At 30.8% G+C, this 26,679-nt stretch overlaps 1 protein-coding gene and 1 long non-coding RNA gene across 3 annotated transcripts; one reads left to right on the forward strand and one right to left on the reverse strand.

Annotated features, from left to right (window-relative positions):
• Positions 1 to 8,893: 8,893 nt before the first annotated feature.
• Positions 8,894 to 12,462, reverse strand: LOC115978426. Of its 2 annotated transcripts, none has more exons than XR_004088712.1 (4): positions 12,284 to 12,462; positions 11,800 to 11,853; positions 10,615 to 10,732; positions 8,894 to 9,207 (listed from the first exon to the last, which is right to left on the reverse strand). It is a non-coding gene; the product is annotated as an uncharacterized LOC115978426 (long non-coding RNA). The 2 variants fall into 2 exon arrangements; XR_004088711.1 differs by having other exon boundaries at positions 8,894 to 10,144.
• Positions 12,463 to 22,154: 9,692 nt separating this feature from the next.
• Positions 22,155 to 26,208, forward strand: LOC115966747 (NAC transcription factor 32-like). Its single transcript, XM_031085917.1, has 4 exons — positions 22,155 to 22,209; positions 24,118 to 24,348; positions 25,454 to 25,737; positions 25,897 to 26,208. Exons 1-4 carry the CDS (start codon positions 22,155 to 22,157, stop codon positions 26,206 to 26,208), a joined length of 882 nt encoding a protein of 293 aa, XP_030941777.1.
• Positions 26,209 to 26,679: the final 471 nt, after the last annotated feature.

The following is a 26,679-nucleotide window of genomic DNA, read 5'->3' on the forward strand; positions in this document are numbered from 1 at the left end:
CTTTTTCATTTATTTTCTGAATTACATGCATTTTTTTTCATGCATTGAAGGGTTATTTTCGGACTTAGCAATATTTTGGGGATTTTGATGATTCAAATCATATTTTGTGAAATTGATCATTGGGTTTTTGTTCTAAAATGTTATAATCATGATCCTTGTGGTTTAATTTGATCAATTTTATGGTTTTTGAGGAATTGAAAATTCTAGGGCTTGTAATTAACCCAAATTGGGGATTTTGTTCAAATTTGGCTAAATTGATGAAATTGACTTGTTGATTTGATGTAATTGGTTATTATTTTCTGAAATCTATCTTGTATGATGATCAATTAGTCAATATCTTTCAAATTGATCAAGTGGTTTTTCAAAATTTTGGGGTTTTTGTGTTAGAAACTCTATGCTCAAGCCAATTTTGTGAATTTGAACCTATTTGAACTTCATTGCACTGCATTAGGACATGCATCATGTCATTGAATTTGTTCATGCATCATATAGATTTTTTTGTTCTATATTTTTTTTTTGTGTGCTAACTTGCAGTCTCCCCTTGGTGTTTTTTTTTTTTTTTTTTTTTTTTTTTTTTTTTTTTTTTTTTTTTTGTTCCTTTGCTTTGTGTTTTGGTCCTTATCCTAACATCATGCCTAGGAAAACTGGAGCCCATAGGACCCCTTCCACCTCCTCTGAGTCTCCCTCTAGGAGTGAGGTGTTTAGGAATGATAAAAGCAGAGAGGCCTTTGAGACTTTGAATTGTAAGCGTAAGATTTGGGTTGAGCGTGCTGTGATTTTAGATGTGATTGATCTGGCCATTAGGGCTAACTTTGAGTCTAGAGGTTGGTTGTCTCTCTTAGAGATAGATCATCCACCCCCGACCGCCCTGATTAGAGAGTTCTTCTCGAATCTCTCTTACCACGTCTATGATTCCAACACCTTTATTCGGAGTTGGATATGAGGTGTTGAGTTCACCATTACCCCTCAGGTAGTGGCTGAGGCTCTTGGGGTTCCGGTTGTTCGGGAGCTTGACTATCCCTATGATGAGTCTCCTCCCTTAAATGTTGTCATGTTATACATCACTGGGTCGTCTATCCAGTGGGGTTCTAATCCTCAGATCACGTCCGCTGAGCTTACCGAGACTGCCTATCTTTTCTTTAGGATAGTGTGTCATTCGTTGTGGCCTATTTCTCATCTCCATACCATCCCTCTAGAGCGATGTGTGTTTTTGTATGCATTCATTTCTGGTGCGTCTATCAGTTTCCCACATCTATTCCTTCGTTCTTTGAACGAGGTTCATAAGAGTTCTACCGTAGGGCATGCACTTATTCATCCTATTTTCATTCATAGGATTCTGCTATTTCTAGGTCTAGATGGTTTCCCTTCTGGTGAGTCTATTCATGTTGTTGCTCCCATAGGTGCCACCTTTCTTAAAACAGAGGGCTGCTCACTTGAGAGTTGCTCCTTCGCGTCCTAGAGGTGTGTCATCTGGTGTTGTTCCCCCTCCTCCCTCTTCTACAGGTGCTGATGTTGCTGAGACGTCTGGTGCTGCTGCTGCTGACGCTGATGTTCCTCCACCGACTACTTCAGATGATTCAGACATTCGACATACGTTGGATCATGTCTTGACTGTTCAGGCGGCTCATGGACAGATTTTGGTGGACGTGCTCGATGAGATCCGTGCTTTGCGTGCAGAGTTGGCACAGTTTAGACGTTCTTCACTGCCACCTCCCTTTTGATGATGGATTTTGTTTGCCCTTTGACATTCCGTCACAAAAAGGGGGAGTACATTGTAGAGTTTTTGTTTTCAGGGGGAGAGTATTTTTGTTGGTTGGAGCTTGTGGAGTTTAAATTGTATCTAGGTGCTTCACATTGTATTTTATCTTTTTCGCTCTTGCCATATTTTTGATGGGATATTCATGTTAGGAGGAGTGTTATTTTTATTGCTTTATATGTTTCTTGTTTTAAACTATTTATTGATTTATATTTATGAGTTTTTTCATTGATATATGTCTTTATTGGGTGTTGTTTGAAATCAAGAATTTACTTTATTTACTTGTATTTTTTTCCACACATACGGTTATGCATTTTGTTTAGTATTTCAGGAAATATACAGGTTGATTCAATTAAGCTGCTGTCTACACTTGCAACTGATGGATAGTAGTTAGGATTGAATTTGTTTTATAAGCATTAATTGTGTAAAGGGCTTTTATTTTGTAAACTTTGAGTTACTAGTTGTGTTTTGTCACTGATTGCCAAAGGGGGAGTTTGTTAGGTTCTAAAGACTTAGGTATTTATGTATTTAGAACTCTAATGTGTATTGTTGGCAAACCATGATCAAAACAATGTGTTTAGAAGTGTTTTAGTCTTGCTCAAAGTTGTATATTTTATGTAAAGTTGGAATCGAGCTAATGCAGAAGTTACTGTGCATTTCAGCCTGGCTCAATCGATCAAAGCTTAGGCTCGATCAATCGAATCTCGGGCAAAGTGCGTTTTTTTGCAGATTTCCAACTCAGCCCTAGTTGTTTAAAACGTTTAGGGTTTTCTAATTTGTCCTAAGTATAAAAGGCAAACTCTAGCCACGTTTTAGTGTTGCTCATATTGTTGTTTGTGTAAATCTCTTGTGAGATCTAGAGGAGCTTTCCTTTATACAAACTTAGGGTTTTCAAGGAGGAGATTTTATCTACACCTTGACGATCAACTCGGTTGCTGCCATTGAAGCTTAAAGAAAACACAAGCAGGTGTGCTTGTATCTGGTGGTGAATCCAAGAAAGAAGGAGTCCGTGGATTCGGAGCTTGCACGTGGTTGTGTCAGTAAGTTCTACTGGTGGGTAGCAATAAGAAGTTGAGCGTGGGGGCTTGTAAGTCTTATAATATGAACTTCGATTCTTTCAAGATAGTGGATTCAGATTTACCTTGAGGATAGCTAGGTTAAATCCTCCCCAGGTTTTTACCGGTTTGGTTTCTTGGGTGATCATATTTTTGTGTTATTTATCTTTCCGCTGCCTTGCATGATATGATTGTTTGATTGTGATAACCTAGATTTGGAATTTAGACTAAGTAACAACTTGGCTAATTACCTAGGTTAATTCAATTGTGTTTTTAAAGGGGTCTAAAAAACTATCAAAGATTATCATTATTTTGGAGTCGTGAAAATCTTCATTTTTTTAATTATAAAAATTATCAGAAACTAGCTGAGTTCCCGCTTGATATCTAGTGTAACTCATTTTAATTTTCTCCAATATTTCAATAAAATTTAGTTTAACTAGTTGGCATCTCAATTTCTAATAGAGATTCAGATTTAGATCCCTCATCCTTAACTGTCAATGTGTGTGTGTATATATATATATATATAAATATATATATTTTAAAAAAAAACTTTCGTTTTGAAAAAAAGGTAATCTTTAGTTATTTTATAGACAAAATAGAAAGACACTAAGAATAATGTAGTGATTTGAACATAGTATATATATGTGTTTTTAAATTAAAAATTGCATGATATATTGGGTCATATAAATAGGCATGTTTCATGCCTACAAAAATGCAACTATCCTTCATATATATAAATATATATATATATATATATATATATATATATATTTTTTTTTTTTTTTTACATTCTGGATTTTGTGTTAGTAAAGTTATTTATTTTTTTCCCTTTTTGTTGGACATTGTTTCAATAGTTGCAAAGACAACTAAAATTTTAGTAGGAATACCATATTTCAAATCAATTGTTCCTCACATAAAAATAAATAAAATAAAATAAAATAAAAAAGATCAATTTTTTCTCATATAAAACTTAGAAAAATGATATTAAAATTTCATTATGCTTAAAATAATTAATATAACAAAATAAACATATTCATTCTATTAGTTATCTTTCTAATTACATAAAATAAATAACACAATGTTAGTTCCTATATGAATTTAAAGGGTTAAGATTAATTTTTAGTGAATTCACAAATGTTTAGTGAATTCACAAAACTTTAAAAATTTCATGATATATTGGGTCATATAAATAGGCATGTTTCATGCCTACAAAAATGCAATTATCCTTCATATATATAAATATATGTATATATATATATATATATATTTTTTTTTTTTTTTACATTCTGGATTTTGTGTTAGTAAAGTTATTTATTTTTTTCCCTTTTTGTTGGACATTGTTTCAATAGTTGCAAAGACAACTAAAATTTTAGTAGGAATACCATATTTCAAAACAATTGTTCCTCACATAAAAATAAATAAAATAAAATAAAAAGATCAATTTTTTCTCATATAAAACTTAGAAAAATGATATTAAAATTTCATTATGCTTAAAATAATTAATATAACAAAATAAACATATTCATTCTATTAGTTATCTTTCTAATTACATAAAATAAATAACACAATGTTAGTTCCTATATGAATTTAAAGGGTTAAGATTAATTTTTAGTGAATTCACAAATGTTTAGTGAATTCACAAAACTTTAAAAAATTGCATGATATATTGGGTCATATAAATAGGCATGTTTCATGCCTACAAAAATGCAATTATCCTTCATATATATAAATATATATATATATATATATATATATATATATATATATATTTTTTTTTTTTTACATTCTGGATTTTGTGTTAGTAAAGTAATTTATTTTTTTCCCTTTTTGTTGGACATTGTTTCAATAGTTGCAAAGACAACTAAAATTTTAGTAGGAATACCATATTTCAAATCAATTGTTCTTCACATAAAAAGAAATAAAATAAAAAAGATCAATTTTTTCTCATATAAAACTTAGAAAAATGATATTAAAATTTCATTATGCTTAAAATAATTAATATAACAAAATAAACATATTCATTCTATTAGTTATCTTTCTAATTACATAAAATAAATAACACAATGTTAGTTCCTATATGAATTTAAAGGGTTAAGATTAATTTTTAGTGAATTCACAAATGTTTAATTTAAAAAAAAAAAAATTGTTTTCGTGTCACTTCTTGTCAAAGCAACTAAACATGAGGAATAATGTCATATTGTAAATCCAATATTATTATTCCAACTAAAAATTATTTCTTAAATAAAGTTTATAAAAATAATCTTATAAATTCATTTAATATAAATAATTAATGCACAACTATAGATAATTAGTATATACATTTACTCTATTAGCTGATTCAATGAACTAATAATCAATATATCTATATAAAACCGAAGCTTTTGGCCTCTCCACAATTTTCCACGTTAGCATTATTTAAAAAAAAAAAAAAAAAACAAAAATTCTGATTTTCTTTTTTTCTAAAACCTGATAATACATAAAACTCATTCCCCTGTTCCTTCCCCGTTCAAAACACACCCCACGGTGAAACGTTCCCCATCGTCCAAAACACATCCCATGGCCAAACCCCTTCTCCATCATCCAAAACCTAGACCCATATTAGCTCTAACAAAACCTGATCCCGTTCTCTTTCTCCTCTGAAGTGATTCACTCCAATTGCAGATACAGATCAGTCAAACCCCTTCTCCGTATCAGAGCATTCTCTCTTGGTATTTCTCAATTAATCTATAAATAATATCAATTTAAGGATTTTGCCTTTAATTAGGTTTTCCTGTCATTTTAGGGATTTCACTTCCTAACCCTCGGGTGTGTTGGGTTTTGGCTGTCAATTGCAAACTGAAGCCAGCCTCCTCTGTAGAGGAAGTCCAAACCCAAGGTAAGAATTTTGATTTGCTCTTCAATTGAAAATCTACCTACTTAGTTATTACTTCCAATATATTGTTCTTTCTCCACTTCAATTGTTCATGGAATTTTGTTTGTGGTTGTGGGTGATCTACTTTGGTGTTTTGCATTGCTAAATGGTTGACCTTTGGTTTGCCGGCATTAAAAAAGGTTTTTTTGGTTTTTTTAATGTGTGTGTGTGTGTGTGTGTGTGTGTGTGTGTGTGTGTGTGTGTTATTTATTTTTCCATCTCGGTTTAGAAGCAAAATTGGGATTTTTTATTTTTTTATTTTTTATTATTTAGGTTCTAGCGATTTAAGGTGGAAATTTGTGTCGAAGAAAATTGCAATGACCATAAAGGAGCTCTTTGAGACGGATTTTCTGGGCGGGGTAACAGACTAACAATGGTGTTCATGGGTTGCAATAAGGTTATCCTCATGCCCAATTCTTTTTTTCTTTTTTTGTATGTATTGAATATAAATTGGATTTTCTGGCTGAAGCCTGAAATTGGTGGTATATCAATTTTCTGTGAATAAGTTTTTAATTTCTAGATTACATTACTATAATTTTTTAAAAAAATTCCTTTGTTTCAGCACCTATACATCAACTAAGTTCTATTTCTTGGCCATATCTGTTAGGTGTTCGACAAAAGGCCTACAAGAGTAACTATGTACATGGGTTGTCAATTGAAATAAGAAAACATTTGAATGTATTTCTTTAAAATAGAAACTCAAAATTTATATGTAGAGGAAATTTGTAGATACTAGACATTTACTCTTGAAGTATGTATTCAACACTTTATGGAATTGTAGTAGGATGAACAATTTGAAGAGCTATGTTATTCAAAATCCAATTTTGTTTGACAAATTCACCCGATTTCTTGCTCTCTCTCTCTCTCTCTCTCTCTCTCTCTCTCATGTTTTTGTTGGTATAATGGTTGAAACAATGATATAAGAATTTGTATCTTTTTTGAAAATAGGCCAACCCTAAGTGTTTGACAAAATGTCTCAATGAAATTAGAATCAATGTAGATTAAAGGCTTGGTAAAAAATTTACATCTATTTTGTGAAAGTCCTCTATTTTGGATTGGTAAAAATTAGAATATGTTTGGTTTGGTTGAAAAAGTAAGGAATTTTTTTATTGATCTCTTTATATGTTATTATGCTTTTAAGTTTAGTATTTCAAGTTATTAGTTGCTATAAGTTGATTTTTTTTAGGTTATCCATGAATTACAGCAGGTACCATTGGAGAGAATTTGTATTGCAACTCACAACTAGAACTGTGAGTTATAATTTTGTTAATAGAGAGCTATAAGTGTTTAGAATTTTGGTTAAGAGTAATGATTTTTACTGATTAGTTCTTTGGAATTTTGGTTTTCTTTTTAATTTTTGTGCTTTTATTTAAGCAATCATTTTAAACAGCTGAAAATGATGCTGCAATAAATTATTTTTATTTGAATATAAGTAGCGTAAATGGCAAAGCTATGTAATAGTACTCTAATGCTATGGATATCACCTTATAATGTTAGGTTCTGACTTTTCTTATGCAATAGATGTATTGAACACATCTTTTATATGTATGTGGGATTGACCTATGTAAGCTCTTCATACATATTCATATTGGTATATTCAATTTGTGTTTGCCTATTGGGTTTGTGTGTTTTGTTTGAAAAAAAATCTCACTCCCTCTTGCATTTTTATTTATTTATTTAGAATTTGATAGTTATACTCTCACATTATTTTAAGTCAACTTTATGGTTTATGTCTCTTGGTTTTAGTTGTCATAGGAATTGCTAACACACTAAAACATTACCTGTGCTCTCATCCTACATTTAAACAAAAATACTATTGACTGTTAACTAACCAAGCATGGCAGGTGTCCAAGAAAATAATATAGTAACATTATTTTATTACTTTCAATTTATTTCTCCTTCCCCTAATTCCACATAGATACTTTGACATATTTTATCAAACAAGTCCACGCATTACACCACAATGACTCACTAAATGCATTTTATGTACTTGTGTTAGATTTGGTTTTGAATAAGAATTGGTTTTATAGTGGTTGAAACCCTAATTTGGGTCCATTTCTATATACAACCCTCTATATACATCCACCAGTAAGGTTTTTTTTTCCCCCTTTTTGAAATTTGGATTTTAAATATGACTTAGGTTTTGATATTGTGATGGATTGGTTTTGATTTAGGAAATTGGGTTAGTCTAGGAAGAGAATGTTTGGATCTAGATTATCATAGTATTAAGCAACCGTGATAGCTATTGCAGTTGCAATTGGCTTCTATGTAAATTAAATACCTCTAACAAATATAGATGTAGCAATAGTGTTTATTGGAATTCTTTTGACAGTATTTGATCTACAAAATACATTAAAGCGAAAAGTGAATTTATGTAGTGAAACTGATTTACAATTAATATAAAGTTGTATGTTTTCATTGTTTCAAAATTGAATTTGGATTTTGACTTTGAGCCAAGTAAACATACAAAGGTTGCAATCCTATGCAAATAGCTTTCACGACATCTTAATGTTACTTTAGTTTTCAACATTATTTTCTAAAAAAAAAATAGTTTTTCTTTCTTTATTTCTCAATGTCTTTTTTTTAGCTTTTTCTTGGTGAGCAAATCAGCCTTTCCCTGATTCTTTTAGCCGTTTCTTTTAATGTGAGGTTGATTAATTAAATATTTATTTAACTATCCCGTGCATCGCACGGGTTAGCGACTAATTTGATATAAATGCAAACTCTTTGAAGTAGAAGCCTAAATAAAAATAACTTCAAGGAATGCGCCACTTGGCACAACCCCTCTTCAACATGAGATCTCTATTTTTATATATACTAGTTTATAACCCGCACAATGTGCAGGACACTTTTATTTATTACAAACGACAAATTGTAGGTGAAAATTTAAACATTTTATAGTTAGATAATACCCAAAAAAAATATTAAAAAAAAAAAAAAAAACTTGCAAGAAAGAAAACTATGAAATCTAATCTTGAAATTTCTTGTTCATTCAACAAAATTTGAAATAGATCAAAAAAGAATTGTCTTTCTTCATCACACATGCACTCAATATCACAAAATTCAAATCCTATAGTAGTAATCTATGAATTACATCAAACTACAGTATTAAATAGTCTCACAGAAACTTTAAAAAATTAATTAAAAACAAATGAATATTGCAAGGAATGCACCAACTGGCAAAATTTTAGACTATGTAAAGATGAAGTCTCTACTTTCATATATACAAAGTCATTCTATCACTTTAACACCACAAAAAATACCATAACTCCATATACTGTTAGACAATTTTTTTTGCAGACAATAAAAACAAATAAATTGAATAGTTACTTCATAATACAATAAAAATGTCCTCAATGTACAACATAATAATTCCATACATTCTAAAAGAAAACATCAGAGAGAAATTTTGGATTCCATCTTACTTTTGTTGTTGAGTTTGAGCTATTTGTCTTAAAGCTTTCCTCTTTGTATTCTTGCACTTCCTGCAACATGCATATTAATCCAATTGAAATCCCTTTCCTGGTTTAGAGCAATGCAGACTGCAGGGTGCTTTACTCTTTATCATCTACCTAATTCTTTATAATTGTTTTCAATTGATTTAGACATCAATCATTGAACTATTAAGAAAGATATTTATAGTTACATATCTTTAAGATTCAAACCCAAAAACAACTTCTGCTGTAAGCATTGTACTGCTATCAAATGTTAAAACACAAATGTAACACACACACACACACACACACACACACACACACACACACACACACACACACACACACATATTTAATTCCATCTAGTGCTTTGGTGTGATTCCTAATTGACCAAGCAATCTATTAAATCTAACGCATTTCTAATATAATTATGCATGCCAATTTTTAATTCAATTACCAATCTGTTGCTATCCTATCTTTGTAGCTCTTTGAATCATCCTTTTATTCTCTACCCAAATAATAAATCATTTGTCTCCGGCTAGGATAAATATAGGTATTCAACTTAAGTAACTAAAAATCACTATAATGTAGCCATTAAAGTTGGGTATAAAAGTCAAGCATCCATACCAATTGCACTATCTAAAACCACAAAAATTTCATAGAATTTAAGCAATAATAGATCTAGATGAGCCTTAAATCAACTGAAATGTATATTAAATATGGATTAGCTTTTAAGCAATAATAATCATTATGGCAATTTTTAGTTAATTCATGATTATCATTACCTAATCTACCTAATCAATTGCACTGTATAAATATGCATTAGAAACTTCTCAATTATTAATGAAATTTTCCAAAAAAATCCGTCCATGATGACCATGAACCATTTCAATGAATTTATTCTTCAGAACTTAGATAAGCATCACTTTTCTTGACTAATGGGTTTAATTTGCAAAAAGTTTTTGGAGCTGAGAGGATTTTCTTGGACCTGGAAAAAAAAAAAAAAAAAGCAAAATTTAGAGAATGCAAGGAGAAATGTTCTGATGTTTCTAACAATGATGTTCTTTCTCTAAGAGAGTGTGTGTCTATACATTTTTTGTAATGCTATAATGATAAACTATAGGTTCTAAATGAGATACTCAATGCGACTCTAAGTTAGTGAGCAGAATTAAATTGCAATTGTGCTTTAGTTGGTTACTCTAGTCATGGATGTATACCTTTTGTCAATTAAGTTGAGAATTACGTAATTGGATTGTGAGATTGCTAATCTTGCAAATTAACTATCACAAAACTTCAATACATTGACTTGCTAAACAAAATTACAAAAAAAAACATACAGCTGTAATTTTTTTCATTTGGTGTTCAAGTAATAACCTTGAAATATTTTTTTTTTTCATACAGTACAACAGAAAAGGGATCGAATGAGGTAAATAACATAATGAAATAGATAAATAGTACCTAAAAGAAGCACTAACAGAGAACACAATACTTTATAGTTGTGCACTATATATTCTCTTCGGTGGTTGCATCTCCTCCCCATTGGAAACTCCAGGATCAATATAACACAACTGAAAGTCTGAAACAAAAATAGAATATCATGCCCACTGTCAAATTGTAGTACTTTCAAAATGTAGCAAGACCAAATACCATACTTTGCTAAAAACATAAACCAATATTGTGGCTTCTTCAATGTGTGAACCCCTTTATTTATATAAGCTTTTTCCACCCATAATTCTCTTCCAAAATAGACCTTAAAAGTATAAGAGGATTAAGAAAACTGACTGAAGAAACTTGGTACATTACACTATGAATTAGGCAAAACAAATACTTCCAACATTCACAAATTGAAAAGAAATCATCTCAATTGAGTTAAGTACTGTATAAAGCCTTGAATTATTGAATTTTCTCATGTCACTGCATGACAGATTCTCTACTAATCATCTCAACTTGCTGAAATTTCATGGTATTTAAATATCATAACTGGTTGCAATTCTCTACTTATCGCCACAATTCACAGATTAGCAAACTAACAAATGTAATTTAAACATAACAATTTAAAACCTTCAAAACTGGTTACAATTCCTTTTACTATTGTTTCACTTTTGTTTCTTAGTACTAAAAAGATTCTCAATGAATTTTCAAGAACGACATACAACATGAAAAACCCAAAAAACCAAATATTGTACACACCAAAACTAACACCTAGGAATCTCTGAGAAAATTATTATTTTTTTGATAAGTAAATCTCTGAGAAAATTATTCTCTACCATAACATACAAAGTAATCAATTTTGTACAAAGAACATTATACTTTCAGATTTAACGATTTAAAACATGCAAAACCCAGAAAAACCCAACATGAAAAATAACAAATCATGACTTAAAATTATCTTTTAAAAAAAAAATATAGTCTAAAATATACAATGTATAAACAAAATAACAAAATATTTACAGATTTCAAAACCCCACAATTTCAATCCCCCTTGCAAATAAGGGAACATGTAAGAGAGAAAACAAAACTTGAAAATTAAAGTGAAATGATTAAGTTTAAAGGATTAGAAAGATTTCATTTTGATGAGGTTTTCCCTGATTTCAACAAATAGAGAGGAAAAATTAGGAGAATATTAGGAAAAGAAATTGGTACCTTTGCTTTGATGAAATTAGAGACTCTAGATTGAAGAAAGATTCTACTTCATCTCTGCAGAGAAAGAAATTGAATGTTTTAAATCCAAAAGGGTCGAATTTAAACAAACCCATTACTGAAAATATCTAAAAAAATATTCACATATCAGAATTTCAAATTCCTTAACCCTAATTTCTGAAACCAAACCCAATTGGAATTGTAAAAGTTTGAAAACTATGGATATACATCAATCAAAGTTTTTGTTTTCCTGAATCACAAAGTAGAGTGAAAGATATTGAAAGGAATTTGAACGTTTGTGGTTTTTCTTTTTAAGCGGTGTGATTGCAAAGGGAAGAAATTAGCACAACTTATTTGGGTAAAGCAAAAGGTGTGGTCTTTTGATTCGGTTTTGAAGGTTTTTATTTTATCTTTTCTAGGTTTTGGTTTTACTTTCCATCGTTTTCTGGGCAACCAAACAGATATAGAAATTAGTAGAGAGAAAGACCTGTTAGGAGGTGACGTCGGCAGTGCGAGGCTTGAGGAGGAGGTGGAGGTGGGGAGGATAGGATTGGAGAACCATGCAATCATCTCCGTACACTACTTGCACCGCTTCTACTTCTGATGCAACTTCCTCTTCTTCGACGTTGCTGCTTGCCATTGTTCTTTGAGAGAGAGGGAGAGATTTTTTTTTTTTTTTTTTTTTTTTTGTCTTGGGAGAGAGAAAAATAAGGATGCTTTCAGTTTTTACTTTTTATGTGTTCTAGTGAGACACTATAACTTTTGGAATTTTTTTTTTTTTTTTTTGATAGGAACTTTTCGAATTTTAATTGTAAACTTGACAAGTTTTGAAGGGAGTGTTTGGTAGGTTAGTTCAAACACACTTTTGAGTATTTTAAATAATATTACACACATTTTTATACACTTTTTCACCCATATGTATATCAAAAATATTCAAACAATATTACTCAAACTACTCTTGGAATTTTTTTTTTTTTTTTTTTTTTGATAGGAACTTTTCGAATTTTAATTGTAAACTTGACAAGTTTTTAAGGGAGTGTTTGGTAGGTTAGTTCAAACACACTTTTGAGTATTTTAAATAATATTACACACATTTTTATACACTTTTTCACCCATATGTATATCAAAAACATTCAAACAATATTACTCAAACTACTCTACCAAACACTGGTTATTTTTTTGTTTTGACTATCAAACGAGGTTAAGATTAGGAAAGAATATAACTTATTTAATTGTGAAGTGGCAGATTTTTAGATGGGTCTTTTAATTGTAGCGTTACCAAACAATATAATTTATCACTGGCTGAATTTTAAATAGGCTTTTGGGTTAAAAAAATTAAAGCAAAAAAAAAAGGATAAAAATATATATCAATAGAGACATATATCAATAGAGAAATAATAATGAAATTAAATATCAAAAGGAAAACAACAAAGGCGATTGTATTCTCCAAACATTCAGATTTTAAACCATCCATGTTACAAATATGACCATTAAAATCAAGGATTGTTTCCATTTGGAAGGTAATTAACAGTTCAGTATTTTCTTTTTCTTTTTCTTTTTCTTTTGAGAACGATTTAACAAAACATAGATATGTACAAAGCATAAATTAATTCAAATTTTAGGGGGAAACCAAAAAAAGTACAAACCAAAACAAAAATCTGCCAAACAAAAACTAAATTTAATCAATACAACAATCGAACAAAATAGAACTCAAGAAATTGTAAAAAGAAAAAGAAAAAAAGGGAAATTAGGGAAAAAGGTAGGCAAACCTTAAACCTTGATTAAGTAGTGCGGCAAAACAGTATTTAACAAAATCTTTCTTATCTATCTATCTGTTTGAAATGCTAATTGAAACAAAAAAAATGCCTACCTTCTACTAAACCCTTTTTTTTTAAAACCCTAGACACGATAATTGAATAGAAAACAAAAAAAAGGGGGAAAAATGCCAACCTTCTTAATTGTCTGTTGTTGAATAGAAGGGATGGAATAGCTTCTAAATCGCTTGTTGTTGCAGAGGATGAACAAAGATTTTCAGTTTTCACTGTTGCAGAGAACGAACAGAGGTTTTCATTATTTATTTTTTTTTTTTTTTGTTGGGTCTGTCTGATGGGCTGGAACACGCTATTCCAATCTATGTGTATATAGAGTTGCAACGAAGAATCGCAAGTTAGAGTGAGTCTAAATTTTGATCGGGAAATCCGGTTTGGGTTTTTGTTTTTTTTTTTTTTTTGGTCGATAAGCGGCTTGATGTTTTTATAATGAGTCTCTCCAAACGTTTGATGAAAATGAGTCTCTCCAACGCACCTTACGGTGTTTTAAAGAATAAGTTGTATACGTGTCAGTTTTTAAGTGGCCTTTTTTCCTAACGTAGCAACATCTCCATAAAGGCTTCTGCTTTTATATATTGCACAAGTTGCTAACCCATGCAATGCATGGGAAAACTATTGAAAATAAGATTTTAAAAAGAAAATTTTATTAATTTTACTTTATATTGAATATTTATTTATGGTAGTTTAAAATATTATTTCAAATCTTCATTTCATTTTATTTTAGTTGGAATAACTTATATAATTAAATGAAATGTTTATAATAATATACTATATATAGTTAGTGATTATTCAAGATATCATTCAAATATGACAATTTTTTTGTTTTAAAAAAAGAACAATATTAATGCATTGAAACACAAAATACCATATTGTTCAATAGATATTACAACTTTAAAACTAAAACATGAGTAGTGATTATTAATGGACTAGGGTAATAGCACAACTTTTAATAGAAAAAAAAAATCTTATTTAAAATTTTTTGGAGTAACATTGTAGTAAAAATGCCGAAAGGAAGCAAGACATTCCACTGAAAAATGCTACAAATACATTTGGGTTTTTTTTTTTTTTTTTTTTTTTTTCCATTGAGCAGGTACATCACTGTTTAGTAGAGTCTTAATAAATGGGGGATGCTCCTCCATTCAATACATCATTGTCTAGCAAACCCAGCCATTTCTTTGCTTCACATGCTATCTTCTCTGTTGGTTCGTTTGTTCAAGGAAAGCCGTAAGAGAAAAATATATTCCTAATAGAAGAACCAACTACGAAGTAGTCTCCTTCTCAAAAATAAACTATGAAGTAGTCTGTTTCTCCAAAAAAAAAAAAAAAAAAAAAAAAAAAAAAAAAAACCGAAGTAGTCTAACATCATTAAGGAAGGATGTGGCCAATGCTCAAATTGGTAGGTCCAGCTGACTTTACTTCATCTACTGGACTTTTATATATAGAAAATTATAACAGAGTAAGTAGGTCTTCGATTGAAAGCGAATCTGAATTCTTACCATGGGTTCAGATTTTACTTATTAGAGAATCCTGCCTTTAGTTGCAAATTCTTTGTATTTGGATGCTGAGTGACCTTGAGAAGGAGAATCAAAACGGAGGACTTTGAAGTCTGAATGGGCCGTGGGTCTTTGTTTTGGAGTAAGGAGAAGGGGTCTGCTGTTATGTATTGGGTTTTACAAATATCAAATCAGATTTTGTGTTTTTTTTTATAATTAATTTTTTTTAATTATCAGGTTTTAGAAATATAAATTCAGAATTTTATTTATTTATTGATTTATGTTGATGTCGCTAATCTGTGCGATGCATGGAATAGTTTAACAAAAGTCAACTAAAATTATTTTAATATGAAATCAAACATTAAAGGAAAATTAATCTACTCCGTAACAATTATTGCAAAAATGGTAAAAGAATGAAAAATATTTATTGAAAGCTTCCTCTATCATACAAATGCTAATAAGTAAAATCTACACAACAACAATAAAGTTAAAATATAAGAGCAAAAGGGAATAGAGATCAAGAGAATACAATGACCGATAAAGAGAGAAGAATCTCGTAACAAACAATTATTATCAAATAACAATTGTGTGTAAATATCTACACTATAACATTGGATATAGATATTATAACGACAATAACAAACAAAATCAACCACATCTCAGTGGAAAGTTCAATGTCACTCAGTTGCATGCTCACAAACATGAAACAACTGCCTCTATATCGTCTACATTTACATGGAAAATTGGGTTTCAAGGCTTTGGCAACATCAGTGCAATATTGTGTAAAACCCCTGCACTTGAGCTATGTGCTCCATATAAGCCTACCAAGGATTATTTTTAAGAACAAAATTTTCAAACTCAAAAACTAAACACAATAATTTTACGAAACATACTGTCCCTTTTCTACGACTTAATTTTGTCATAATATATCCCTCCTTAAAATAGAGAATATTCAATGTTGTCCACCATTCAAGTTTGTGTAGTTTGACTAATTTAAATTTCAAAGTGCTATATCCAACCAAGAACCATAAATAAAAATTAGAGGGAGGAAGGCCAGTTTAAGGGCAGAAAAAATAAACTCCAAAAAAATTCGAACTCATGTCAATAGCAAGCATCACCTCCCAAAATTTTGGGATCTTTTTTTTAGCAAAAAAAATATCCATTTTCAATGCACTTCTCAAATGATTGGCTCAATCTAAAATACAAATATAATGTACAATAATAAACTTATAAATTGAGGACAGCTCCCACTATTCAATTCGAAGATTCAACTTAAATCAATCAATTGGTAGGACAACCCAAGAAAAATCAAAGAATTAACACTACTTGTATTATGACTTTGAGGAAAGAAAATATATTGATGAGTAGATAATCTTGACGATGAGAGAATAAAACTTTATAGGAAAAAAATAATATGAATAAATTACTTGTGTATGCTTTGAAGCTACTACCATCTCTATCAAAATTTTGAGGAGAAAAATAGAATGAAATATATTAATAAAAAATAATAAATAAATTTTATTATTGATGCAACGATTTCTCTAATGTCAAAGTGAAAATATAATATTCACACTCACAACAACTTAAAACCTTTACTTAATATATTATATCATCCATACCATCCAGCCACCACTTCCATTCCAAGTGATCATCTCTAACCACCCTCTGAAATTTTGTGGTTGCCTATACTTCCTGCCCAACACAAAATTCTGCTCCCCACCATTAAACAAAATTTCGCAGATAAATCTTGTCACATTTAGAGATCTCAAACCAACCATTTTCATTGTAGAAACCAAAATACACACTCAGTAGTTCCACCACTATAAATTATACAACAAACTAAGCTATAGCAAATCTTGGTAACACAAAATCTCATAAAGGATTTAAAAGTATATTCCAAGAGGAAAAAAGACAACAAATTTTTAATACAAATAGTTAGAGTCTACCTTTTAATTTGGAGTATGTACATGTTTTCTTAAAGAATATAATCATATGAAACTTGAAAGCAAGTTCAAAAAATAGGTGCAGTACATAAAAACCAGTCATTCATTTAAGTTGGAGAAAAAAAAAATCCATTCTGGTTCAATTGAAAAGGCATAAAAAAAAAATGACAGTCATGTTTTTACATCACACAAAAAATGACATTGAGAAAATAAGGCCAACAAATACATCTCACCCAGATTAAATCAACAACACAACATCACATTCCCTAATTATCTTCCTCCTTACCACTCTCCATGTATTATGACTTCTAGAACAACAACAAAAAATCACTGACAAATTTTATCAAACAACTTGTGTACATGTAAGAAAAGAGAGTACCATGTGGCAGCAACACCGGCATCAATATGACCAAGGGTTGTTTTTTCTCTCAAGGCCTATGCAAGCTCCTTTGTGCCTAAAAATTGAAAACATAAAATGAGGTTTTTGTAGGTACCTATGTATTTTTGATACCACATAAACAGGCAAGTTTGGTTATGAAGTTAAAAGATTTCATGTACATACTCCAATTAAAAGGTAGTATGACACCACATAAACAGGCAAGTTTGGTTATGAAGTCAAAAGATTAAAAATCTATAATATGCCTTTTGATTTTGCATAATGATAGAGGTATTCATTAAAGTTGCTATTTGTTAAGTCTCTCTCAACCATCTCTCTGAATCTCTGCCTCAAATTTATAATATCTAATACCATGCCCATCTTGCATAATCATATATAACTAAGTTATATAACTCTCAAACAATTATACTAACCAACCCCAACCTTCAAAAAAAATTCCCACAAAATCCAAAATAGCGGCAGCCCCAAACATAACATTCTGTAGGCTATCATTGATATAGGACACAATTTACTATTTAATTATTGTAATTTATTATTTTTGGTATTTTTATGTAAAAAACGTTATTTTAGGTTTAGGTGATTTATTTCCTTGTTTTTAGGTGCATTTAATGCTTTTTAGGTCAAACTTTATTCCTGATATGGTTAGGTATCAATTAGGAGTTATTTTAGAATATATTTTCTTGTCTGTCAAGTTTTATGGAGCCCTTAAATAGTCATCTAAGTCTGTAAACGTTTTTCATAAATTATTGAATAAAAATCAGAAAATGTGAGGCTTTGCTCTTCTTTTGGTTCTTCAAGAACTGTGAACTTATCAGGGATTCTTCCTTATGGTGTTCAAACTTTATACCCTTGGTTCGTGATTCAATTATAATCATTGGGTCAAGGTGTTACTTATACCTTTGGTTCGCGTTCCACTTATAAACGTTGAGTCAGGGTTTTCTATTAAAATCTGAATTTTAGCTTTCTTGGGCAAATATTCCAATATTTTTGTTGGGTCTCAAAGCGTGTCGATTGAGGTTCGCAAGTATTCCAATATTTTTGTTGGGTCTCAAAGCATGTCTATTGAGGTTCGCATCATTTAGTATTAGAGCACAGGTTCTAAAATTAGTTTTCTATCCCTTTTATCTTTTGTTTCCTGTTATCATCCTATCTTGTTCCTTTTGTGTTCTTTATTCTTTGTTCTTATTTTGTGACGTGCACTAGGTCAAAATCGTGCACCAAGCTCAAAAAAATAAAATAAAAAGTGAAAAAAAAGAAAAAAAAAAGAAGAGATAGTAATTATTGAGAACATTGTGGAAGATTCAATTGTGGTCAAATATGAGGATGAGTCCACAACTCACAACCCTCAAGTCTCAGTTGATTTGTTGAAGATGACTATATAATATGTTGATTTTCTTGGCGTAGAAAATTTTAATTTTATTATCAACCCTTTGTTGATTGATGTTGCAAGTAAATTGAAAGTAGATGAGAAGAAATTTTATGATACACTTTATGAAGGATTCAAGTTTCAGAACCGGATCAAGTTATTAAAGCATTCGAAGTATTTGTTTATTTGGAGCGGAAGATTTCAAATCTCAAAGATGAACTCGAGAACGAGTTTGTTTCAAGAGGAAGGGTCTGATGTAGGACACAACTTACTATTTAATTATTGTAATTTATTATTTTTGGTATTTTTATGTAAAAAACGTTATTTTAGGTTTAGGTGATTTATTTCCTTGTTTTTAGGTGCATTTAATGCTTTTTAGGTCAAACTTTATTCCTGATATGGTTAGGTACTAATTAGGAGTTATTTTAGAATATATTTTCTTGTCTATCAAGTTTTATGGAGCCCTTAAATAGTCATCTAAGTTTGTAAACGTTTTTCATGAATTATTGAATAAAAATTAGAAAAGGTGAGGCTTTGCTCTTCTTTTGGTTCTTCAAGAACTGTGAACTTATCAGGGACTCTTCCTTGTGGTGTTCAAACTTTATACCTTTGGTTCGTGATTCAATTATAATCATTGGGTCAAGGTGTTACTTATACCTTTGGTTCACGTTTCACTTATAAACGTTGGGTCAGGGTTTTCTATCAAAATCTGAATTTTAGCTTTCTTGTGCAAGTATTCCAGTATTTTTGTTAGGTCTCAAAGCGTGTCTATTGAGGTTCGCATCATTGATGCGAACCTCAATAGACACACTTTGAGACCCAACAAAAATATTAGAATACTTGCGAACCTCAATCGACACGCTTTGAGATCCAACAAAAATATTTGAATACTTGCCCAAGAAAGCTAAAATTCAGATTTTGATAGAAAACCCTGACCCAACGTTTATAAGTGAAACGCGAACCAAAGGTATAAGTAACACCTTGACCCAATGATTATAATTGAATCACGAACCAAGGGTATAAAATTTGAACGCCACAAGGAAGAATCCCTGATAAGTTCATAGTTCTTGAAGAACCAAAAGAGGAGCAAAGCCTCACCTTTTCTAATTTTTATTCAATAATTTATGAAAAACGTTTACAGACTTAGATGACTATTTAAGGGCTCCATAAAACTTGACAGACAAGAAAATATATTCTAAAATAATTCCTAATTGATACCTAACCATATCAGGAATAAAGTTTGACCTAAAAAGCATTAAATGCACCTAAAAACAAGGAAATAAATCACCTAAACCTAAAATAACGTTTTTTACATGAAAATACCAAAGATAATAAATTACAATAATTAAATAGTAAATTGTGTCCTACATCAGACCCCTCCTCTTGAAACAAACTTGTCCTCGAGTTCATCTTTGAAATTTGAAATCTTCCGCTCCAAATAAACAAATACTTCAAATGCTTTAATAACTTGATCCGGTTCTGAAACTTGAATCCTTCATAAAGTGTAGCATAAAATTTCTTCTCATCTACTTTCAATTTACATGCAACATCAATCAACAAAGGGTTGATAATAAAATTAAAATTTTCTACTCCAAGAAAATCAACATATTGTATAGTCATCTTCAACAAATCAACTGAGACTTGAGGATTGTGAGTTGTGGACTCATCCTCATATTTGACCTCAATTGAATCTTCCACAAGGTTCTCAATAATTACCATCTCTTCTTTTTTTTTTTTTTTTTTCACTTTTTTTTTTTTTTTTTTTTGAGCTTGGTGCTCGATTTTGACCTAGTGCACGTCACAAAATAAGAACAAAGAATAAAGAACACAAAAGGAACAAGATAGGATGATAACAAGAAACAAAAGATAAAAGGGATAGAAAACTGATTTTAGAACCTGTGCTCTGATACCAAATGATGCGAACCTCAATAGACACGCTTTGAGACCCAACAAAAATATTGGAATACTTGCACAAGAAAGCTAAAATTCAGATTTTGATAGAAAACCCTGACCCAACGTTTATAAGTGAAACGTGGACCAAAGGTATAAGTAACACCTTGACCCAATGATTATACTTGAATCACGAACCAAAGGTATAAAGTTTGAACGCCACAAGGAAGAATCCCTGATAAATTCACAGTTCTTGAAGAACCAAAAGAAGAGCAAAGCCTCACCTTTTCTAATTTTTATTCAATAATTCATGAAAAACGTTTACAGACTTAGATGACTATTTGAGGGCTCCATAAAACTTGACAGACAAGAAAATATATTCTAAAATAACTCCTAATTGATACCTAACCATATCAGGAATAAAGTTTGACCTAAAAAGCATTAAATGCACCTAAAAACAAGGAAATAAATCACCTAAACCTAAAATAACGTTTTTTACATAAAAATACCAAAAATAATAAATTACAATAATTAAATAGTAAATTGTGTCCTACATCAATCATATAAGACAACCCAGAGATTATAATAATTTATAAAAAGGGAAAACCAATGTGAATGAAGACGACAACAACACTATATATCAAACCATAGCCTTTTGTAATTTCTTGTAGCTGAATTTTTTTAAACAGAGAACAAAAGGCATATTACAAATGAATCTGAGAACAAACACCTGAGCATTCTATCAAACACATGTTTAGCAATCTCAAACAACTATACTAACCAACCCCAACCTTCAAAAAAATATTCCCACAGAGTCCAAAATAGCAGCAGCCTCAACATAACATTCCATAAGCTATCATATAAGAAGACCCAGAGATTATAATAATTTATAAAAAGGAAAAACCAAAGTAAATGAAGACGATAGTAACACTACATATCAAACCAAAACAAACCCAGAATTGAAATCAAATAGAAGAATCCTAGGAAACCAAAAGTCCAATAAAAATTGCATAACCGAAAAAAAAAGGAAAAAGAAAATCCAAACCAATGTAAAATGAAGATGAGAAAAACACTATATATTAACTAAAACAAACCCAGAATTAAAACCAAATAGAAGAATCCCAAGAAACCAAAAATCCAATAAAAATTGCATAAAAAAAGGGGGAAAAAGAAAATTTAATTACAAAAATTTCATGATTCTTCTTTGCCATAGATTTGAGAACAAAGGAAGAAGAAGAAAACGTGGAAATTTGCAAAGCAAAGAAAAAAAAAAACCTTAAATCCAGAGCAACCCACAGCCACAAACTAACAAAATTCCATGAAAAATTGAAGCGGATAGAGAGAGAGCAATATATAGAAATTAAGGAAATTAAAAAACATGTTTTAATTACCTCAAAATAATTTGCTGACATAGAATATGATGTGCTGGATTGAGCGACGATGGAGAGACAAAGAGAAATCGATGCAGTGGTGGTGATCCATTACAGCGGCGGGGGTGCGAGGATCTAAGTTTTGGGGTGCCAGCGTATATTAGAAAACAGAGAGGTTGTGGGGTTTAGACGTGAAGGCTGAAGAGGGAGTTGTATAATTGTATTAGGGTTCTAATTTTTTTTGATAAACGTATTAGGGTTCTAAATTGATAATTCTAATATAATAATAAAACTTTAAAAAGAAATTTTTTTTTTTTTAAAGGTGACGTGAAGGCTGATGGAGGAGTTGTATTTGTTATTTTTTATTTTTGAACAAATGGGGGAGTTGTATTATTGTATACTGATTAGAGGTGTCAATGTTCGACCCAACTCGTGAACACGACACGAACCTGACATGGGTTTTTTTGGATTAGGGTTGGGCCTTAATAGGTTTGGGTCATAAACGGGTCGACTCGAAAGCGACACGATAAGAAACGTGTCATAAGCGGGTTAACTTGCGTAATCCACAATAAACACGTTTGACACGCCAATTTATTTGTGTCAATCCGAAATAACCTACTTAACACAACCCATTTAACTTGTATAACAAATAAATATTTATTTTATTTTAGATTTGTCAAATACCTTTTATATCCAACATATATTTTAAATTTAAAAAGAAAAGTAAGTAATTACAAAAATTTACAAGGGATATAATTGAAAATTGAAACTTTACAGACCCTAGAGTTACTAATACTTTTTTTTCTTTTTCTTTTTGCATAGAACTTGCACAAATGAAATTGGATGAACTTGTGGAAGATGTTATGAATTTAGACATCAACAAAGAATCTATGGATGATAATCGTGGTCATACTCAGGATTAGTCTACCGTTTGCTCAAATTCTTTCAATATTGATACTTAGCATTTGGCGAGTTCCAAGGATATTATATTTTTGTTGAACTATGTTATTTTATTTTTGTTAAACTTTGTTATTTTGAATTTAGGTTGAAGTGTATGCACTTCTTTTGGAGTGTAAAGAACTTATTTCTAGATGAATGTTATATTTTTGTTGAATTATATTATTTTGAATGTGAGTTGAAGACTTGATGTGTATGCACTACTTTTTGGGATGTAAAAAAAATTATTTTTAGATGGATGTTATATTTACTATTATGCAGGTTGAAATGAGTTGTGTTACATTCGTGTCAACCCAACACGACTCGTTTATTAAACATGTCGAATGGGTTAGGTCAAGTTAACCCGCCTTATTAACAGGTTGGGTTAGGGTTGAAGAATTATAACACGATTATTAAATGGATCGGGTTAGGGTTGAGTCATTTAGTCGAATACCCCTACCTCAACACAACACGAACCCGACACGCTAACCCGAATTGACACCCCTAAATTGGAGGAGTTAAATTAATAAATTCTATTCTCAAAAAAAAAAAATCTAATATAATATAATAAAACATTAAAAAGAATATAAAAAAAGGTGACGTGGAAAATTGTGAAGCTGCTGATAGGGAGTTAAATTGAATAATTCTTAGTCTCTGTTTTGTTGAAAGTTCTAAAGTGTGATTTTGTTTTATTTTATTTTTTTAAAGATTTGTATTGTGTTATTGTTTTGAAAGGTCTGTATTGTGATATTGTGGTTTTAAAACACTGTATTGAGTGAGTAGGACTTGGGCTTCGTTTGGGTATTTTGTTTTTGTTTTTCTCCCTCAGTGCTGGTCTTCTCCATGTTATAAAGCTTGTGGTTCTGTGCTCTATTTGAGAGAAAGAGTTTCAAACTTACGTGTAGGCGGGAAGTCATCTTCTTCTGTAGAATCCGATAAGAAGTGCAAGCCGAGTTTGATGGTTTCTGTTACCACTCCCACTAACCCTACACCACAGCCCCAAGCCCATACACAACCCCCAGCACAAACCCAAGCCCTGAACATAATAGAACACTGCAACAACACCAACAACTAGACTCCACTGACAACACCACCAGTGGTTTCACAAGATGATCATGACTCAGATATTGATGATCTTCTTAAGGAATACGAAGACTTCGCTAATGATGAATTCTCTTTTGATGATTTGCCTCCTGGATATAGGTTCTGCCCCACTGACGTCGAGCTCATCAGGTTTTACTTGAATAAGAAGGTTTCCAATGAGCCCCTCCCTCCCAACCAGATCATCGAGACTAACTTATACGGCTACAATCCCGAGTTTCTTGCAGGTTAATCTTTAAATATCCCTTTGTGCTTGTTCTTGGTTTTGTTTTTGTTCTTGTTTTTCTTTATGAATTAAATGGAACTTCTTGTTTTCCAATGCTTTAAAGGTCATATACAAAGTTTTTCATGGAACTAATATGCAAAACAATGTTTAATTAATATGAGTCTACAACATTTTTTTGTTGTTGTAATTTTTAGGTTTAATTTGTAGTATGTTAAGGGTGTGTCATTTTTATAGTTTTGATATTTGCTTAAAGCCTATATAGTGTAATCTTTGCATCGAAATCAATCCCAATAATTATGGTGGCCTCTCTTATATAAAACTTTGAAAGGGTGTACATATATATCCTATCTTTTAAGTTAATCACGTTTCTTTAATTCTTCTTGAGCTTTCTTTCAAAGTTAGGATATGTAATTAGCGAGACAGAACAGTTTATAAACTTCAAATTATTATATAGATGAATATCTATTCAAAAATTATATAGATGAATATGAGGTGTGATAACTGACTCTGAGCAATTATAACACAATCACCTACATGCATGTACGCAGTGTATCATTGTGAAAACAGATATGACATCTAGTACTGCACATATAGATGTGGTGCAAGTGCAACAGTCACCTAAATTTTTTTAGGTTAAAATAAAAATTTGTTTTTGTTTTGTTGTTCCTTTCTAACTTTTAAAGTCTTGTGTAACGATAGTAAGAACTATTTTATGTAAATCCACGTATCAAAGTCAATGATGGTAGGGATCTTTGTTATTTCATGTTGTAGTTTTCGGTGAGTATTTTTTTTTATAAAGTTTTTGTTAACGTATTTCCTTATTGCTCGAAAAAGTTAAATTAGACAGCCTGTGAAAAAAAAAAAAAAAACCACGTAAACTTTAACTAGAATTTATGAGTTTTAATTGGTTTAAACTTTAAAAATGATTTAGCACTATTTCAAAGTCAAACTATAAAATTTATATAGAATGACTTTCAAAAATTTATGTGACTATGTTACCTATTTATAAAAATTAATGGCACAATGTTAGAAGAAGTCAAGCAAGAAACACCAAATACTTTCATTTTATATTATTTTATATACGTTTTAACATTTCCAATGACTAGCAGCAAACTACAAGAAATGTGGAGAAAATGAATTGTACTTTTTTACTCCAAGGGATCGAAAGTATTTAAATGGAGTCCGTCCAAACCGAGCTACTGGTGATGGATATTGGAAAGCTACTGGAGTTGACAAGCCTATCATATTCGACGAAACCCTAATTGGGTATAAGAAGGCACTAGTTTTCTATCAAGGAAAACCTCCAAATGGTACGAAGACTGATTGGATTATGCATGAATTTAGAGTTGACACTCCTCCTCGAGATAAAAGGAATCCAAGTGACATGAGGGTATGCATATTTTTATCCTTTCATTTTAGCTTTTATATGACTCATTAAAATGCTATTTGAATCTTCTTTTTTGTGCTTACTTTTCAAATATCATTGTAGTAATTTTTTGTTCACAAATTCTCTCATTCTCAAACTAACTATTGCATTTATGTTATCCAGTTGGATGACTCAGTCTTGTGCAGGATTTATAAGAAAACTGATCCCAAAACAAAATCTAATAGGAAATCAACCTGGATAAACATCAAGAAGGGGATGGAACTAGAAGAACCTCTTCTTGATTTATTTTTTGATACATTCCCTTTTGATACATTCCCTTTTGATACATTCCCACCTGGATATAGGTTCTGTCCCACTGACAATGAGCTTGTCAGGTTTTACTTGAATAAGAAGGTTTCCAACGAGCCCCTCCCTCCCAACCAGATCGTGGAGACTAACTTATACCACCACAATCCTGAGTTTCTTGCAAGTTAATCTCTAAATATCCCTTTGTTTTTTTGTTGTTTTTTTTTAATAAAAAATTAATCGTTCATGTTTTGAGTCAAATGGAACTTGTTGTTTTCCAATGCATTGAAGGTCATATTCATAATTTTGCATGGAACTAATATGCTAAACAATGTTTAATATGAAAGTTTACAACTATTTTTTTTTTTTTTTTTTTGGTTGGTAATTTTTAGCCTTAATTGGTAGTATATTAAGGGTGAGTGATTTTCATGGTTTTGATATTGAGTTTGAAATTGGTAAGAATAGGGTGTAAAACTTATGTTTTACATCATTCAATAAAAGATTGCCACATCATCAGCTTTTTACTTAAAGCTCTATACATCTTACCACATCTAATAATATCTCAATAAACACTCAATTGAGTTGGATTTTCAAATGGATATTACAATTGATTGAGTGTGGTTGTGTCTATCTTTAATATATAATATGATGATTTGACAT

Source organism: Quercus lobata, chromosome 2 (assembly GCF_001633185.2).
Source record: "Quercus lobata isolate SW786 chromosome 2, ValleyOak3.0 Primary Assembly, whole genome shotgun sequence".
NCBI classification, from domain to species: Eukaryota; Viridiplantae; Streptophyta; class Magnoliopsida; order Fagales; family Fagaceae; genus Quercus; species Quercus lobata.